Raw genomic sequence first — 19,842 nt, 5'->3', positions numbered from 1 at the left:
AGATGATGCTTTATCTTTATCACTATGGTCCCCCCCCCCCTTGGTTTGAAGGTTTTCTCTGTGGTACAATATATTGTTAGCTACTTGGAGGAATTAAGACTTTGCCTATATTTGCTGTGACTCTGCAGTCCCTCTGGTTTCAGGGAAGAATTACTTATTAAATCAAACAAGTTAATTCATGTATTTTTTTTGTTTGAATTAATTTGTTACCATTAACAGATGCAACATTGACAGTATTTATAGTTATTTCCTTTTGTGTTTATTAATGTGTAAAAGCCTTGTTCATATGTGAAATCCACCTGATTTCTTACAATGACCAAGGTACACCTTCATAATGTGTTTCCAAACCATTGGATCCTGTCTAAATGGGCAAAAGGTGTGTCAAGTGCAAGGCTTTGAAGGGACTCGGTGACTGCAGTGTTTGAGATTAGCTGCTCTAGGATAAAATGCTGACCCTTGGTAAGTATTAGGCTGGCTCATCAGTTTTTACCCATTCTTCCCTGACTCCCCATGTGCCCCCACAGACTGGGAACCAGAAACTCTAGGTGAAAATTAAAATTCTTGCCTAATCATGAGGTTTGATTAAGCTAGTGGGTTTCAGAAAAAAGACCAAATATCACAACACTAATGAAAAAATTGCAAGAACTGCTAATGACGTGTGTGACTCATGTTGCTAAATGGAGGAGATTTTTAAACATAGCTCTAGGCTTCAATTCATTCAGCTCATTCACAGTCAGTTCTGCTTTATACTGAGCTCAGTGAAGCTATTCTCAGAGGAGAGTGCAGTGTGACATGGATTAAGAGTCAGAGAGCGGAGCCGTTAATCCGTTCAGTACTACACGGGTTATCTAATGTCTAAGAAATGTTTTAAGTATTTTAGGCAGCAGAAAAAGCCGAAATGAAAAATACAACTGTCTAGTGATTTTTGACTTTATGAATTTATTTTTTTTTCCTCTAAAGGAAGGCTGTTCAAGACTGGCCCAAAGGCAAGGAATAATTAATGATAATTGATATTTGAAGGGTTTTTTCTTGTTTTATTTTTAAACCCAGGTCTGGTATATCTGAGTTAATAAATAGCGCAAAGGAGAGCATTCTTTGTACTAGAACTGGATTTTTGTCTGGAATGGTTCTTGGCATTGCATTTTCCAAGCCAGCTAGTGATGTCCTGGGCAGGTCTCGAATGTTGCTTTGGAGAAGGGTCAGGTTCCCAGCAAGCAGTCAACCCTTCAGTTTTCCCTCAGCTTCATTGCTGGAGATGAAGGAAGCTTAACAGTAAGGATGAAGGAGTTATAAACCACTTGGTTGCAGGTCTGTGAACAGCTCTAAACATAATCAGTTTACTGATCTAGACAGGGCTACAATGCTTCCTCATAGTACCATTATAACTTAAAGTAAAGCTCACTGTAAAAGTGAGTTTTAAGATGCTAAATTGGGTATAGTTTGTCACCTCTGCCCAAAAATCATATTCTTCTTTAAGATGGAAGTCCTAGTGTTTTATGCTTTTATTTTAAAGTGTTGAGATTCAGTTATTTTCCGAAGAGCATTTTTCTGACACCTTAAGAGGACAGCAGCATATAAGACTGCAACAGTGTTTACAGTTTCTCTCTCTCCTAAAACCCAATATAGACATTAAGAGGATGATGATCAACTGAGTAAATATTGATCACATTTATTAGAAGAATCTTTCTATTTTTATAAACTTTGTCCATTGATATGCTTCATTCCTTCCTGGTCATTGGAATACACATTTTTTTGGAAACTGTCTTCACATGCTTAAGGCTTCTTGAAAAAATGTTTCTGTCAATACCTGCAAATGATGTACTAGTATAGTACTGTAACAAATGTTTCCTAATTTTCTCTTATAATTAGTATTTTTTAGTGCTACAGATGTTGACTAATGGAGCTGTTGGTGTATTTACACTGGACAGTGGAGATTGCTCTGTAAAAGCAGTTGATCTCTTTTAGGGTTCTAATTTGTTATCTTTAATGAAATGTAGGAGTTGTTGCATTGAAAGCTTTGCTGGTAGATCAAAAACTAGGGTTGAGCAGGCCAGTCAATCGCTATTAAGCAGCCTGGGTAGGGAAAAAAAACCAAAAGTGACACTAAGTGACAGCAAGCCACTCACAGAGGCTGAATTGAAAGCAAGGGTTTGATATATATATACACATATATATATAGATATTAATAACTCCTTGAAACACCACCACTTAAAAACCCAAAACACAACCTCAAAATTTTAATGGGCTGGCATGAGCTATGCCAAATGAGGTGCACAGCTGGAGCCTTGGGCATATGCAAAGTAGAAAGTAGTATTTTTTCATACAGTGCACTAATACATAAGTTTCTAGAAATACTACAAGTAAATATAATTGATTTTCTATAATTTTGTTTACCCTTCTCACTCTTAACATCCTGGGATGAATGTCCTGCTAGAAAGGTCATTTCCTCTGGCAGTAAAAAGGCCTCTTGCTGATCAAGGAATTGTCTCTTGGGTGATGTCAGGAGGAAAGACTGTCTTCTCACTGTGCTTTGCACTGAGCTTTGCCAGTTTTACATTGTCCTACCGTGTAATAAATGGGATACACAGAAACACCCACAATAAGGTGAACCACTTGCATAAACCCCAGCATTTACTGGAAAGTTGTATTTCCACTTGCTGTTAAGCCAGGAGTGCCTAAGAGATGAAAAATATGAAACTAAGCCCACCTTGATTAATGTTTTCCATATATATGAAGAAACTTTTAAAAGCAGATGATATGGCCAAAGAGAAGATTTCAAATTGTGATCTACGCAGCCTAACTGTGTGTGCTGGTCAGGAGCTGAGGAGCTGTTGGGTTGCCACAAGTGGTGGGCAGCTGGAGCTGTTTCTTTGCCTACGGTTTGTTCAGAGGGGAATGAAAAATGCAAGAGCTTATCTGATTTGTGTGTGCCCTTCATTATTTAATCACAAACTCAGAACAAATAGTTAATGTGTGCGTACAACATGACAACAAGTTGTGTCAGGTAGCAGCACTGAAATGTGAGTTGATAATTTTAAAATAAGAATACAACAGAGAAAGGTGGTTTGGTGTGTGTGTTTTTAATTAAGCAGGATGTATGTATGGAGGGCAAACTGTGCTGCATAAATTGAATGAATGGACATCCAAATCAAATGCCAGATTCCTCCTTTAATTCCCAGAGGAATTATTCCAGTCTTTATGTGCTTTCTGGTCTGCTGAATGGTAGGCTGTTGGCCCGAGTTCATCCCTCCTGAGTGATGGTCCCTCTTGGTAACAATCACAGCTGTCAGAGGACAGATGGGCTCCACATACAAGAGGTGATGCTTTCTGGGGGTGCACGAAATGAAATGAGGGGAGCTTTTGTTTGGGCTGCTTGGGAGGAAGTGCATAGACCATGGTTAAGAATGTGTGCACTGCTGCCTTTTCCATTGCTAGGCACTGTTGATGTACACACTTGATGCTCCACACAAGAAATGATGACCAAGAGTGAGAGAAATCCTGGCATTACTGGAGGTCATGGGAAGTAGTAGTGAGGGAAGAAGTAGTAGACGAGAAATACTTCTAATGCAGATGAATGCAGAAAAGTTTGCTGCCCCAAATAATTAAGACCCATACATTAGTAACAAGAAAAATTAATAACCAGCATTGGCTTGTGTTAGGATTGTTGATAATTCTGTACATGGCACCTGATTGGCATGATAAACTTTTGTTTCCCAAGGGCCGATGTGTTATTGTCTTTTTTTTTTTTTTTTTTATGTTAGTAATCATTACCTCTAAGTTTTTAAATAGGGTTTTTTGCATTTTTCGGAATTAAGGGGTTGCAATGCTTCAATAAAGAGGTCAATAACATTTAACAAAAATACCTGTACTAGAAGTTTTCAGGAGCGTGTGACTGTTCAAGAGGGCAATTGTGTGCGTGTTGCTATGCACACACTTCTTTTTTTCTTTAACACTTTATTCTGATGAACATCTTGCGATCAAGAAGGCTTTACACATACCATAAAATTGCTTTTGCACAGCTGTAAAATGCTCTTACATTCAGATATCTTTACAACACTTTTTAGCCTTAATGTACATAAAACAAACCATCAAAATTTCTTCAAAAAGGCTTGTATTTCTACATTTTATGAAGTTATAATACGTTGTTAGTTTTGATTGTGAAGTTTGTGTGTAAGTTTGCAGGATGTGTTTTTTGATGCAGCAGGCTAACAACTGGGAGTCAACTGATAAGTCAGCCTTAATCTCTGTAGAAAATAGCTTGAAGTTACTCCTTTTTAACTCTGCAAACGTAGTTGTAAATCCTGTTCTTCTTGCTCCCATCTACAAATCCCGTGTTGAAAAAGAACATCTGCACAGATAACTTTTTAATGAAATAAAGAAGGGTAATTTAAAGACTGTTTAGGATTTTGTATATCAGCTCCATTAATCACTTTTCTGCATAAGGTTAAAGCAGAGTTTTTACCTTAAGGTTGCCAAAACTGCATGATATGTGGATATTAAACTTGAGACCTGTAGACTGAAGTCTTATTTCAAATTGACATTTTATTGAATTCCGATGTCTGTTTTACAAACCCCACAATGTATGATCCAAGGGTTTGGATCAAGAAAGAAAGGTTATTTTCACTGAAGAAAAAAATCAGTCCTTTCAGAATTCCAGTTTCTAGTTTTACAATTTTTTCAGGTCCTATTTTTTTACTAGAAGCAAAACAGTGCTTCTTTGCAGTCTAAAGACAACTTGGAAGTAGCAGACATTTTATGACAAATCTGTTTTGATTATTTTTTTGTGTGGAACTTAAAGGGCAGATAAATTTTGATGACATTCTGATAGCTAGATCTTTAAAATGTGGTACTCTTTTGAATTATTCTTAACATGTTTCCTTTTCAGATTTTCTCACTATGAAATTAGAAATACTTTTTCAAGGTACTACATTTCTCTCATTTGAGCAAATTACAGAATTATTTTAATGAGTTTGATTTTTTCAGAACATGAGGCAATCTCTGAATTTGCTTTAAAATCTTGTTCATTTCACACTTGTACTTTTTCCCAGCTGCATTATGATCTAACTCTACAAGTTGTCACCAAAGGTTAAACAAAGTAGTGGCGTTTTGCTTGGTTTTGCCCCACTTGCTGATTATCTACTTGTCTTACTGATTTAGGGATAAACCTGTTCTTCTTTACTAGTGAAAATCAGGGTGCTCAGTTAGCTCTTATTCAAGTGATTCATAAATGGAGAATTGCCTTAAGTGGCAATGTTGTTCTTTGAGGCTATGATATCCAACATGAACTGCTACCTCTGGATTAAAAGCAAGAGTAGTTTAAATCAGCTTTGAGCTGTTTGGGGCTGATGTGGGTTAATGACGTGGTGCAGTTGGTGGTGAAACAGATGAATGTGGTGGTTGATGCTCTGCAGGTGAGAACTGTTAGTTTGTCTTCTGATATTGCTTCCTGAAGACTTTCACAGTAAACATTTGTAAGAGATCTTAAGTATTACTGTCATTGATTAGTATTGAAATTGTACTACACCTCTGTTCATCGCATTTTGATACTGTGCAAAGCACAAAATAGGAGAATTGATCAATCTCATTTTGTAGCATGAATGCTCTCTGAAAGAGGTCAGTGTTTTCTGCTGAATCCTGGCTGCTTTCTGTGGAGATTTTATTAGGTTTAAATACACAAAGCACAGGAGAAGTCAGCATATTTAGAGTCATTACAGTGGTTATTCCTCTTCTTCCCCTCATATCTCATGAAGGCTTTTGCACTGGGGTGCCTGTTCCCTCTAAGATAGCCTGGAGCTAAATCTCTCAGGCGCTTTCTGTTGCTTCCCCCTTTGGACAGCCTCAGCACTGCTGGGTTCGCCTCCCTGCGGCCAGTCATTTTGTTTGGGGGAATTTCAAAGTTTATAATCAGATTATATTTTTTTGAGTTTGAAGGTTTATTTATGAACATCAGGGATTTGTGATATTTCTTCTTTTTCGAGAATCTTTACTGGAGTTTTCTTTCTGTCACAGATATTGTAAATACTCTTCGTCTGCAATTATTTTCATTTTGATAGCTAAGTTACTAAAGCAATGGAAGCATGCTTATGAAAACAGCTTATACATCTAAAGTAACTTAAGTAATTCTAGTATTTGAAAATTGCGTATGATTTTGGTGTTCCATAATTGTTTGTGTTGATTTTGCTACCATTTGCAGTGAGAATACTGAATGTGTGGTGCTCTGTGAGACATCCCAATTCACTTTCTTCTGTCTCCTTCTAACCAGTTTCTTTATCAATATATCATCTTGCATAGATTGGAAATAGTTTTATAGTCACAATCATAGTAATTAATTCCCACCTGGCTGTTTCTCCTGGATGATGTTTATGTGTACCACTTTAGGGGACTTTTTGTATGCAGTATCTGTATGGCTATGCTTTGCTTCTACTATTTTCTGTATTGCAGCTCATTTCTTTTGGCATGACATTGCTCTCTCTGCTCTATTTAAATAGTCCTATATTCAATCAGTGTGTTAAACAAAGGGATATTGATTTTTGCTGGTCTCCATGTATTTTTTTAATATGAGAGAGTTCATACCAATAATGTAATCAATTAATGTTCTCTCTTTCAGGCTTAACAGATGAAAAAGTGAAGGCGTATCTTTCTCTTCACCCCCAGGTACTGGATGAGTTTGTGTCAGAAAGTGTAAGTGCAGAAACTGTGGAAAAATGGCTAAAAAGGAAAAATAACAGACAAGAAGGTAAGTGCTTTTTATTAGTGATTAATATTTATCTTTGAACCACTCAGTTATTTTCATATTTAAAAAGGAAACCTGGTTTTGGTATAACTTGGCTATTATCATTTTTGTGTTTAGCTTCTGCCATTTTTTTTGAAGGCAAAATAGGCTAGCAATTTTCAAAATATTCTGAACCTTTTGGTTGTTTTATTTTGAAATATACTAGTAGTAATATTGGAAGTTTAGTTTACCCAATTTGAATTGCAAATACTATTTATCAACCTGTATGTCTGAGAACATAATTTGGTTTTCTTGGATCTAAAATTGATAAGCTTTGAATTAAAGTTATCCAGTATGCCTCAGTAAGCGGCTGGATATACCATCTCAAAAGTTCTTACTTGCAACATGTAATAAGTCAATTTTAGATAAGAATGTTGACAAGATATTATAACCCAGTTCTGGAGGTATTTCTGTTGGATTGCATTAGGTAAAATACCTTGGTAAATAGACCCAGAAATTTTTCTTTTGAGCCAGCCTTGGCTTAAATGATGCCAAGATCATTGCATGAGATGGAATGATCATAAATTTTGTAATGATGTTAAATTTTGTGGGATTGTCTGCAAGCGTAACATTCATGAAATTCTAAGAATTATTTGTAATGTACCAGGTAAAATGGAAAGGAGGAAATTACCAAGAAGGTTAGGGAAGAAACACTGGTTTTGCTTTGTGGCTGACTTCTAAGGTGTTTAGGGTTTTAAATTCTAATGATAATTCTTATCTTAAATAGAGGGGCTATTGTTACTTCCTAGAGATTAGTGTTTTCTGCAGAATTATTATTAAAAAAAAAAACAACAAAGTGGACAAGGGACAGAAAAGGCTATATTGAGCCAGATTTTTGGTGGTAGTGACTACATATGATCCTAAGGCAACAATAAATTTTTGCAGCAAATAAACCTAGTAGCGGAATAGAAGTATATAGCAATAGACTGTTTACTACTTTCTTGGTAGTTTGCAAACTACAGCACTGCAGGGTGCCTATTGTTAAAATCCACAACAGCAATCAGAAAAACTTGTTATGAATCAAGGGAATAGGTTGTGACAATGCTTTTTACAAACAGATGATGAAAAATACCTTTTGTATTACCAGAAATTCATACTTCTTGTTTTTATGAGCTATGCTCATTTAAAAATAATAATTTTGTCTAACGTCTTGAAATCACTGTAAGAAATCATTGTGTGTTTGAAATGCAGTTTATGGTCAAGGATCTTTATGCTGAAACCAAATAAATGCTTTGGAGAATTTTTAGCTTCGAGAATCCTATTTTGTTAAGTAGAATTTATTAACAGTTGCTCAAAGTTTCCAGTTTTTGGGGGGAAGGCTGTAAACGAAAGATTTTTTTTTTTTGTGGAAGTCCTCATGAAACATTTTTTAGAAACTGCTAAAACGAAGTGATTGCTGGCCATTATCCTAGCAAAGTTTTAATGCGAACACGTACTACAGTGGGATTTGTCTGGTGTTTTCATACATTTTAAAAATTCTGTAGCAGGGCTCATTTTTCCCAAACCTGTATTAAAAGTGTCAAGCAATAGTTATGCTACCATTAGCAATTTGCTTCATATCTGTTATCATCCTACAGGTTTTTCTGCCATCCCTACTACTTCCCTTTTGCTGACAGTGATCTTAAAGGTGGCTGTAGTTATTGCACTGAAGGCAGTCATGCAGATGTGGCTTCTTTAGTGCTGGATTTTAGATAAAAATAAGAAGAACCAGATTTAAAACTATACTTGCCAAGTAAAAAATATTATTTTGTGTGCATTTCGTTTATAGAAGGAAATGGATACTGATGAGCCTTGTCTGCAATTTTCTTGTAGAAAGTTAAAGTCTATAGACATATAAAATATTTCTGAGAACAACATATCCTAATCTTTCAGAAAGCAATATTTTCAGGAAAGAAATTTGCTAGATTATTTACTTAGTTCATGTTACGTACATACAAACTCTACTGCCTGAGTTTTGGTAGCGGAAAGAAATGGGGGGAGACGATGGAACTGATTCTTTTGGTGTCAGCACGGATCTGTGGTGATTTAAAATGACTGTGTAGCCTAAGTCACTTTACATCAGTAGGGGTATAATTTTCCCTCTATCCCTTTTGCTTTGGTCTAGTCTACTTTACAAATGCTCACATTGTGTAATGTGATACAGCCGGAAAAGTAAGCTTTGTTTTTATGAGAAAGTTGCCAGGCAGGCAAAATGCTGTTTTGAGGTCTCTGGCTGAGTGTCTGTACTCTTACACGTCGGTGACGCAGAACAGTCATTAACCTATATGCAGAAATTGTGTCCTGCCTGATTTACAGACATCCAGCTGTGTGTATTCTTCAGCCAGAATTCAATGGGCCTGCAGCCAGGGTAGTTTATCTGAATTTCATTAGCATGAACTGAAATGTCTGATTTGGACTTAAATGAACTGAAATTTATCTGTGACTGAGATTCATGGAATTAATTACAGTAGTTGGTTTGGGTTTTTTTCTAAACCTAAATTATTAGAAAGGGAGGAAATCACTAAATATTGCAGTGTGTAAGGTATAACTATATCCCAAAATATGATGAATTGAGTCCTCAATGTGTTAAATCTTGTATCTATCATGGTAAATTTTAGATTGAAAATTGCTCGGGATGGGTTGATGGTGATCTGCCTGGGTTTATAAGACTTTTTTGTCTTTTAACTTGGTTTTTTTTTCCTTTTCCTGGTATAGTGGAGAAAACCTGCGAAGGTAGCACTAGAAAGGAATGTTGCTTATGCTGATATTTGGGTATTCACTGCAACTTTTTGAACTCTGACTTTTATCTACCAATAAATTGCATGCTCAAAATGCACCCAGACCTTGTATTGTTGCACACAGAATTTCCAAACAATTCTATTTGTAATATAAAAACACTTGAGTTTTAAATTTTTCCTATCCAGATCATGGGAGAATTATCTGCCAGAAGGAAATCTTTCCTTTTCCAGATGCCTAGATATAATACTCACAGAACTCATGAGACTTCTTCCATTGTCCTCTTTCATGTCACTCAAGCAAAAGTGGCAGATGATTGTAGCCAGAGCCATAATATTAGGAAAGCTTTAGACTATGCTGCTGGATTGATCCTCATCTTCCAACAAATGTCTCAGAAAAATATTTATAAATTCCAACCGTTATTATATTATTTGAAGCTTCACTGCCACAACAAAAGAGGCTGAGCGCATTGATAATAAGCCAGATGTGCATCTTTTACACTGTTGATACTGAATTTCATAGATATCTTTCCTAATCTTTTTAATTACCTCTTATAATAAGAAGAAAGGACAAACTGTACTGGCACAGAATTTGTACATGGAAAGCTGCCTATATCACTTAAGAAACTCATCACTTCCCATGGCCCTCATGTTCAACACAGTGCATGACCATGTGCTTAATTACTGCTGAATCTGGAAACATTAGCAGCTTCATACATTTTTTTTTCCCCAGCAAATTTGCCAAAAACATGTAAAAAAACCATGTAAAGCTGTGTGTAGTGGGAACTTAAGATGCTTTGCCATTGTTAATACAAATGTTGTAAAGTAATTAATAAATACTTTTTTTTTTAAATTTAATGGAAAGTAGTACATTCAGTACATGATAGGACACTGATTATACTCAGAAGTTATCATCTTTTAAGTGTAGTTGACTTACTCCATTTCCAGGAACCTGATATTTCACAATTGACCTGTTAAAAAAAAAAAGTTGCTGTGATGTTTGAACTGTACTAGGCTGCATCATTGAGAAATAATAAAAGTTCTGTACAAAAAAGTGATTTCTGGTGCTGCATTTTCGGGTATTAAGGTATCAACGTGATGGGCTTTAAAGCTGGCTACAGTCCTGTAAGAGACAAAGTAGTGAATTTTTTGAGAGGTGTTGATGTGTGGCTCTATTTAGGCAGCAAATCTGTATTTAGGTTTTTATTGTTAAGGAATGCCAAAGTACATATTTCTGCATTAGACTGTAGTTATTCCAATTTTTTTCTTTTAATTATGTTATTTATTCCTGCTTTTAAAAGATGGTGTATAGAGGCATGTTATTGGCATTTCGCCCAAGATCATTAAATAGGCAAAAGGATGGGTAACGCACATTTCCATAAGCAGGGATAGTGTATATAAAAAGATACATGTAAGGAGGATACATGTCAGAATGTATATGCTAATGAGATGTCATCTTGCTGCCAGAATAATAATAATAATAATAAAATGGAGCGTGTTCTTGATTTGTTAGTTTTTGAGGACTGTGCCTTTTTGCACCAACTGAGCAGAGATAGCTGTTCTGTAGTGCAGGGTAGTAGCTGTAGAATTGTAGGTGAAGGATACTCATCACTGTCACTGCTTGTGATGCTCCACAGCTTGTTGCAATTCTAACTTCTCCCCAACCTAGGCAAGAGGAACTGATATGGCAGCATGTTAACAACCTCCTTGATTTCTAATTAGGGTGTCTTAATAGTTCATTGATGCTGCAGACATGCTGTTTTACTCTGATGTATCCCTGCTGTACTTATGTTTGTGACATACAAGCAGGCAGCAAATACTTGCCAAAAAGCGAGCATAATAGTGGGAATTATTTGGGCAGTGCAGGACTCTGCACCATTGACACCATAGTAGTAGCTCTTAATGCTTCTTACTACCAAACCCTACTATCCACATATTTTGATGCCTTTCCTGGATTTTGTGGGGTTTTTTAAATTTTTCTCAAGATAAGACAGAAAGGTTGTATATTTGAATTCCAACTGGAATAATTGCTTGCTGTGTTCCTGCTCTTCACTCAGCATTTGTTAATGGCCAGTTAGGTACAAAAGTGTTGGTCTAGGTCCTCTTGTTGGTCTGACCCAAGGTAACTTATGATACTGACAGGTGCCACTTTGCTGGGATAATATCCAGACTGATAAAATTTGTCTCTGTTGTGAATGTTTTTATCAGAAAAGTTGCAATAATATCTGGGGGCTTGACTATGCAGAACCTATTTCTCTGTGTGTTTGGCACAGTCTTTTCTTCCATGGAGATAAAACTCATTGATAGAGTTTTGTATGGCATAGTCTGCAGGTTGGCATTTTTCACGTATCTAGAAAGCTTATGTTTGTATTAGTATTTCAGAAGCAGACAGATGAAGGTACTTCCCAGTTCTGTGGTAGAGCTCTACATAGGAATGTTATTTTAGTCCAGATAATGAAAATGAAATACATGTGTCAGAGGTACAGAAGACTTTTGAAGCGGGTATCTGGGGAGACTTTTGTTTTGTGCTATTGTTTTTAAAAGTTGTTTTATTGCTGTAAAATTTCCTGAAAGACTCGGTAGTCTGTGGTGAAATGGTTTCTTTCCTGTGTGATCCAGTTCAATGCTTTTCTGTTTGTTTTTTTTTTTTTTTTTTTAATTGTTTTCTCTTACTTAATCAGAAGAGAATTAGATTATAAGTGAGCTCATTTAGGCTGTGAAAATATTAAGGAGTTAATGAAAAAGTGCCCCTGTTGAGTTGTCAGTCTGTTTTTTTGGACAGAAAAGGTTAATGGAAAGCATATTTAAGTTAGATGAAACACTATATTTTTAATGTATTGATAGCACAGAAATACTGAGACATGGCCTCTTGGTGGATAATACTGAGGAGGTCTTGAGTGATGATGAAGTCTTTTGCTCAGTGTGCATCTCAATGTTGATGCAGTTGCTAATTTTATTCTTTGTTATTTGAGTGGCTATCACTAGCAAACTCCAAACATTGCTAGAAATGGCTTGGTACATTTTTTTTCTTCTAGTTTGCTGAACAGTGTGAGAGTTTGTCTGATTGTTTTGGGGTTTTTTTGAGTGGGTCAGGTGAAGGAGGTGATTTTTTCTGTTTTTCTGGAATTCTGCATATTTAGAATTGTCTAGATGGTCAGAGATTTGCAGAGGGTAATCCTTTAATGATGCTGTGTTTGGTCTTAGGAAGCAGACATCACTGCTTGGTCTGAGTTCCCTCTTAGACTAATTATGTTAATCACATTATATCTAGAGCAATTATTCTCAACATGTACTTATACTAATGTTTGTTGTGCCTTTGTTAAGCTTGAATTAGAAGCATTTATGTTTTTTCCTGTCTACTCAAAAATAATGTTTCTCCTTACTTATAAACCTGACTTCACAGAATGAGTTTTTGCTTGGTACTGCTAGTTATATTAGAAAATAAACAGATTTTGATTTTTGTAATTTCTCAATCTTTCAGTAAATTAGGACGTGGAGCTCCTTTTTACTATCATACTGAGAAATAGGTTTTCCACTTTTCTTACCATTTCTCTTCAGTTTACGTTTTGAACATTTCCAGCTGGTCAATGTCTTTCTAAAGAGTGGACAGTGTAAGAGATAGTGTTTCAATTTAACACTATATGCAATACAAAACTCTAAGTGTAGAAGAAAGGATTACAGGTGACCTTGCTCTTGATAAGTCACAGTTGTCCTAATTACCGAAGAAGACGAGCCTTGCTCTTAATGGGTTGCAGATGTGACTAGTAGAGTTAAGTGTGATAAAAGGGTGGGTTAGTGGGTCAGAGAGAGGATGCAGAAGAAGGAGGTACTGGAAGGATCCTTACGGAAGACTTGGAGGAAGAGTAATGATCCTGAGGAAGGAGATACTGAAAGGAGATACTGATACCAGAAGGACTGGGCAAAACAGGACAGAGGCTCACTGCTGTGAGGTCAGTCTGGGTCTGCAGTTAGAGCTTGTTGTTGGAACCTGCAGTCGCAGTCCAGCTGGGTGAAAGCCTGCAGTCAGAGTCTGTAAACCAGTAACTGCAGTTTAGCAGGAAATAAGCAGCACTCAGAGGCTGCAGGGGGAACCTACAGTAGGAGCTTGCTGCAGCCAGAGTCAGTGAAAAGCTGCAGTCAGGATGGCTGAGCTGTAAAGAGGAATAAACCATGGCCCTTTTTCGGCTGTGACAAACAAGAAGTCTGTGTCTCAGCTCATTTCTACCCTCTAATGAGAGGGCTGCTGCAACACAAAACCATTTCCCTCCTGTGTGAAACAGTTCTCCTAAATGTTGTCTGGTCCTGCTGTTTTTTGTTTTCAGATTGTTTCTCTCCTATACATGGATCTTTTTTAGAGTAAAAAAATCAAGTAAAGAAAAGAAAAAAAAATCTCACTAATTGGTGGAGAAGATCCATTCTGCTGATGTATGTGGAGACTGTATACCCACGAAGCCAACACTTTTCAATAATGATTATTTATGTCGATGTCATCTAACCTGTTTTACCTGCATTGAAATGGAGTAGCAGTGTTCCCATGGTCTGTAAGCTGAGGAAGAAATAACTAGGGAATAGTCATTAACTTTTATGGGACTTTCAAATAGGAGTACGGAAGTATTAATTTAATTAATGTTGGATAGACAAGCCCTGTAATCAAAGATTGACCAATAAGGATAAAAAGACAAAATATAAGATGACTACAGATGTTGGCATTGCTTGTTTTGTCCATTAAATGAGACTTGTATCTTTGAGGAAAAGGATGTATGCAGTCACACAGTGTGATAGTCTGTTACACCACATAAGCATAAAGAAAGGATATTTATTCACGTATGTTCTGTATGCTGAATAGTGAAAACTCAGTTCAGCAAAGTTCTCCATGCCTTATCCATATATAATATACATATAAAAATTCTGCCATCTCCTTTTTATCACAGGAAGTAGAGGAAGCCCTGAGGATGAATGAAAATTCATCTTTTACCGTGGAGATGTCTGGTTGGATATAAATGTTAATGCCATGCTCTAAATGGATGGTTTTCTCTTTCTGTGGGCAGAAGAAATTAATGATATTTGTCTTGACTTCATATTGGCTATTGGTGAAGATTTTCAGCAGAAATTTTACTTCTGAAACTGCTCTGTTGTCTTAAATCTTTGAAAGCAGATTGTGTACACAGACCAGTGAATCACAGACATAGCATGGGCTTAATGAAAATGAAAAATTTTTACAGAATCAAAAGTGATTCTGTAGTTAGCTAATCACTGATGGCAATTCAGTTACTTTAGCCTTTAAAATATCTATCATTAGATGGAATTTTAGGCTAGTTGTCCTGTGTTTATGAGATGAGATTTAGTGCAGCTAATTTGAAGTGTGTACCTTTCATGGTGAGTCATAGATACTCCCTTTATTTGTCCTAGTGGTCATTGGTAGATCAAGTTCTTTGTCCAAAAATAACTTGATACTCTTCATCCTGGTAATGGAATAAATCCTGTGAAATACCTTTCAATTGGACTGTAATAAACTGCCGGTTGGTTGGTTGGTTGGTTTTTTTTCATGTTTTATGAATGAAACTTAAATTATACTCCCACGTCATTCAGCAAGAGGAAGGCCTAAGCATGATTTCCTTTTCATAGATTTACTTCTATCTATTTACGCCTTCAGGAGATTATAGCTCTTTAAATATGTTGTAGGAGGAATACATGGTTTTCACATAAATGAACACTGTGGCCTCTGCCTCTGACTTAGAGTTTTGTTTGTGTCACAAATATTATTCAAATACTTTGAAGGTGTTATTAAGCACGTAGCTAGAAATTATTTGGTTCAAAACATGTACTCACATTTCAGACAATAAAAAAACCCAACAACAAACAAACCTACAAAACTTTGAGGTGAACCCTTTTAAATGACCTTCAGAGATACAAATATTGGACAGAAATTCCAGGTATTGGAGAAAAAGTCCTGAAGATTATTGAGTTGCTAAGAACTTGGAGGTATACTATGGAATTCCTAGACAATTTTCATTACAGCGGACTTCAGTATTCTGAGAGGATTTTTTATTTTCATTAAAAAATGGATGCATACGAGGACAGCAAAAATTCAGTTGTACTGAAAATTAAACCCAGATTCATAGAAACTGTAAAGAATCTAATAAAGTGTCAGATAAAAATAAGATTTGGTTGATCTTTGCCTCTGAGACCTAGTTGCATGGCATGTCACATGTACGAGGCTTAACTGCTTGTTCTTCACACCCCAACAATATGATGTTGCATCCATCTAGAATAGTCCTGGGCAGGTGTTAGTCCTCTCATCTGATCACAAATATTGTTTTGGGGAAGTGCAAACTGGCAAGATCCAAGCCGTGCTGTGGGTGCAAAGTTAATCAAGTACTGGTGATATTCAAGCCTGGTCTGCAGCCCGAATTCTTCCATTAATTCAGGCATAGCCTGAATTAGCTATTGCAGCTCAAGGAGGCATGCTAGAAATATCGTGGAAAAATCAGCCATTAGAGCTTGGGAACAGATAGAGAACTTAGCCAAATGCAACCAAACAGGAAATATCATTAAGTCACTGTGGAAAGTTGAGGTTAATTTGAAGCTCAAATGCTCTGTACAGGTAGTACCGCCTCATCAGGACACATAGAAGAGCAAAGTTAACCAGAAGTGTAGATGTGTCTAATCTGTATTTCTAGAAGTCTAAAAAACAAGCAAGAAAGCAAGTATTTTTTTACATAGACCTCTTTCTTGCTACAATATATGTGACAAGCTAACATTTCCATCAGCACAGCAGAGGGGGACAATGAACTATTTGACTAGCAGTATGTGAGGCATGGAGGAACCACTTCACCTGACTTTATCAATGGCAAATAAAGCTGGAAAACAGTGCACTGAGTTTAATTGTGTTTAATTGTTTTGCTTCTTCAGACTGTTAGAGCAAAATGTCTGACTGTCAATTATGGAAGAGGAGGAGATTGTGTGTGGTAATTTTGTCTAGGTCTGAGGGGAATGTTTTTTTTTTCCCTGTGGAACACTTAAATCTCAGGTGTAAGGAGGTCTGGTGGGAAATTATAATGGGTTATAAAAGCAGTGTCAGCCTTGAGCCAATGATAAGTATAAATTTTACTTGAAGGATTTGTCTTGTTTAAGCATAAGGAGGGGAAGGCTAAGAAAGAATTTATGGCCTAATTAGGTTAAAGAGTAATTTCAAAATAATTCTATGAAGACATTTACATCTACTTAACTAATTATATGGCATTTGAGGATGCTCAGTTACTATCCATAGATTTTGTGTTCTTTTGTTGGAGGTTTGTTATTGTGGTGGGAAGTTACAAAGGTTGGAATTTCTTGTGCTGGCTAGCACAACTAGTTCAAATCAGCCAGAAAAAGAACCCAAATTCTTATAGTGTTAACTCTTTATAAAGCCTTTCTACTTCTTTATCTGTATGCAGTGATGACTTTTGTGATGCTGTTACCAGAGAGCGACTCTTTATTCTGCAAAAGACCTGAACAGTAGCAGAAGTTTTATAATTATGACTGTTGTGATGAAGACAGTTGACAGATTTACCTTTTCCACAACAGAAGAATGAAGGGTACCCTGCAAAACAAATTGACTGCAGATTTGAAACAACAGGATGTCCTTTTTCACACAACCCATGCCTAAATTATGAACCTATTAGCATAATATATTTGAGATGTTAAAAATGTAAATGGGTTCAAAAAGTGATTAGACACATTCCAAAGAAGAAATAGTTCATCAAGAGCTGTTACATACTATGATCCTGATGCAGCCTCCAGCTGAGAAAATTCATAAGCATCTGATTGCTCTGAGGACATACTGGAGTAAGTATACTCTGTACATCTGTAGTCTGTTTTCTCTCCTTTTCATGCAGCATAAATTCTTCATACTCTTTTCTTATTTCCTTTCTAAATGAGCTGTTACTAGCCATTGTCATAGGCTACAAACTTGAGTAGATGGACTTTGAGTTTAGCAGAATGGGGTCATTATTCTGTCATTATGCTTCTCTTGCCTTGTTGGGATTTATGTACCACCCGTTGTTAGAATTGTGAGTCAGATTGTCTTAATAACTCATTTGAATATGCTGGAAAAATGGATTCTTAAACTATAACACATTTTTTATGGATGTTCTTAGATAAGCTGCGAGAGGTCTCTTCAGTTATAACAATAAGGCATCTTTGAAACTCTTTGGAGACAGCACCTTATTCAGACTTATGTTAGCTGCAGTACTGAGCTAAATTATTTTATTATTTCTTTCAACCTGCAGTATGCAGGCAAATACCCGTAAGTGATGATTTTGGCTACAGAAAAAAAAAAAAAAATATTTCTCCAGTTGAAGTTGCTGAGTAACAGTGATTAAAATACTTTCTCACATTTCTTTTTTAATGCAAAGGTAGAATGTTTTGTGTGTTTTATTATTTGTGCAGGTAGCAGAAGGGAGCTCTTTTACAAGGTGCTTGGTCCTCATCCTAAAACGTTTCACTTGTCATTAAGTATGGGAGGTGAAAGGGAAAGAGAGAAAGGATGATGGTGTTGATGAGCAAAAAAGATTAGGAAATTAATAAGACACAATTCAATAATAGGTGTGGGAGGAGGAATGTCTGAGTTTTTGAAGGGTTTATAGCAATTGCATGTAGCTAACATCAGGTTTTGGTGACTGGGGTGGGGAAGTGGTGACAGACTTGTTACATTTATACTAATTCAGTCCAAGAGCTTGCTGGGCAGTGATTTTGGATTTACAGTGAACACTTGGGGAGACTTGTCAAAACAACTTTTTCAGCTGGTAACTACACAGTGACCCTTCTTTTTAAATCAAAGTTGTCATGACCCACACAGTGAATGGCCTTCTGGGAGAGGAGGTTATTTCAAATGAAGTTTTAAATTACCAGAATGTGCTCTTTTTGCATTGTATTACCTAGGAAGCCGTGTCATTGTGACACCTGCTGGTTTGCCATCATATATTTCATGGTCAATCATGAATGTGCTCAAAGAATAATCTGAGTTCTCCCTCTTGTCTGTTATTTTTCTTAAACAAAATTTTTGGTTTACAATGATTTTTTTACAAATGTGTACTATTACCAGGTTGCGTTTTCCAACTGTTCTCGGGCCAAAACAATTTTGGAGAAAATAACTGTCATTTCCCTGTTGACCAATATGGTTGTGTTAAAAAAAAAAGAAAGAAATGACCTCTGAGGAGTAAATAGTGGCCATAAATCTCTGATACATTTCAGTGTTTGAGGTACCTATTGTAGCAGCCAACTCTGTACACCTAGTACAGTGAATATGTAGATATACATCCAAGTACAGAGAAAATGGTGCCATGTAATATAGGAAAAGGATATTTACAAGTATTTTCTCATGTTCTGAGGGGTTTTTTTTCTTCATCAAAAAATCTTTGTTGCACTGATTAATACAGTTATCAAATTTTGTATCAATGCAGTTTGAGCTGGCAATGGCTCTTTAAAATTCAAATGAGGTTTCACAGAACAATATTGCAGAGTCACAAAAACATAGGGAATCTCAGAAATACTGCTGTTTGTCATGGTCCAGTCCAGCTTCTTTTAATAACCATTTATAGGTCTAAACACTGATGAATGAACTACTGGCCCATGCTGGCAGCTTTGTACGTCACAAATAGATCTTTATGATTGGATATTAGATAGGCTCAAGTTGTGGAATAAATACTACAACTGCATGTTTCTACACAGTCAGATTTATTTAAGCATTGCCAAGATTGGCCCTTTTACATACGGCCTTTTACATAAACAAGTTTTTTTTAAACACACTTTGAAGAAACTCAACAAAGCTAAGCTGTTTGTCTGGATGGTATAGGTGATTTGAATGTTTTCTTTGCAGTGTGACAATGGCAATGCAGTTTCTGTTCACAAATGTGGCTGACTTGTTATCATTCGGAATTCATAACTTTTAGTTTATGTAGCAGTCCATCAGCTACATGGAGGTGCTTCTGGAACACTTCTAGGAAAATAGAAGTGCTGATAGAATCTAGTAATATTTCTGAGGGCAGCTTAAAAAAATTAATTGGGTGGGTTTCTGATTGTTAGCAGTGCCAAAATAATTATTTTAATAGAAATAATGAAAGGAGAAAAGCTATATACACAGGATCCTCAGGAATAAATACTGTGTTGGAAGTCCAGCTTGTTTCTTTTCTTTTCTCTTCTTGTAAATCTAGTTAAAGGGTGAGAATATTTGATTTAGATTTTCTTCGTTCTTAATAAATGTGCATAAAATCTTGGATAGTACTTGAGTTATGATACTTGTTTTTATTTTTATTATATATCTTAAAGTAAAGTCTTATTTCAAATAATACTATATTTTCTCTGGAAGTTTTCTCA

The 19,842-nt window shown here is 36.2% G+C and overlaps 1 protein-coding gene across 1 annotated transcript in view; it reads left to right on the top strand.

Annotated features, from left to right (window-relative positions):
• Positions 1 to 19,842, top strand: part of PDE10A (phosphodiesterase 10A) — a 169,665-nt gene that overhangs the window by 67,915 nt on the left and 81,908 nt on the right. The window contains exon 2 of the mRNA XM_040057725.2: positions 6,608 to 6,736. Within this exon, the coding sequence (XP_039913659.1) occupies positions 6,608 to 6,736 (129 nt within the window). The remainder of the gene's footprint in view (positions 1 to 6,607; positions 6,737 to 19,842) is intronic.

The sequence above is a fragment of the Hirundo rustica genome, chromosome 3, assembly GCF_015227805.2.
Source record: "Hirundo rustica isolate bHirRus1 chromosome 3, bHirRus1.pri.v3, whole genome shotgun sequence".
In the NCBI taxonomy this organism is placed as follows: Eukaryota; Metazoa; Chordata; class Aves; order Passeriformes; family Hirundinidae; genus Hirundo; species Hirundo rustica.
This window is presented reverse-complemented; position numbering and strand designations above follow the sequence as displayed.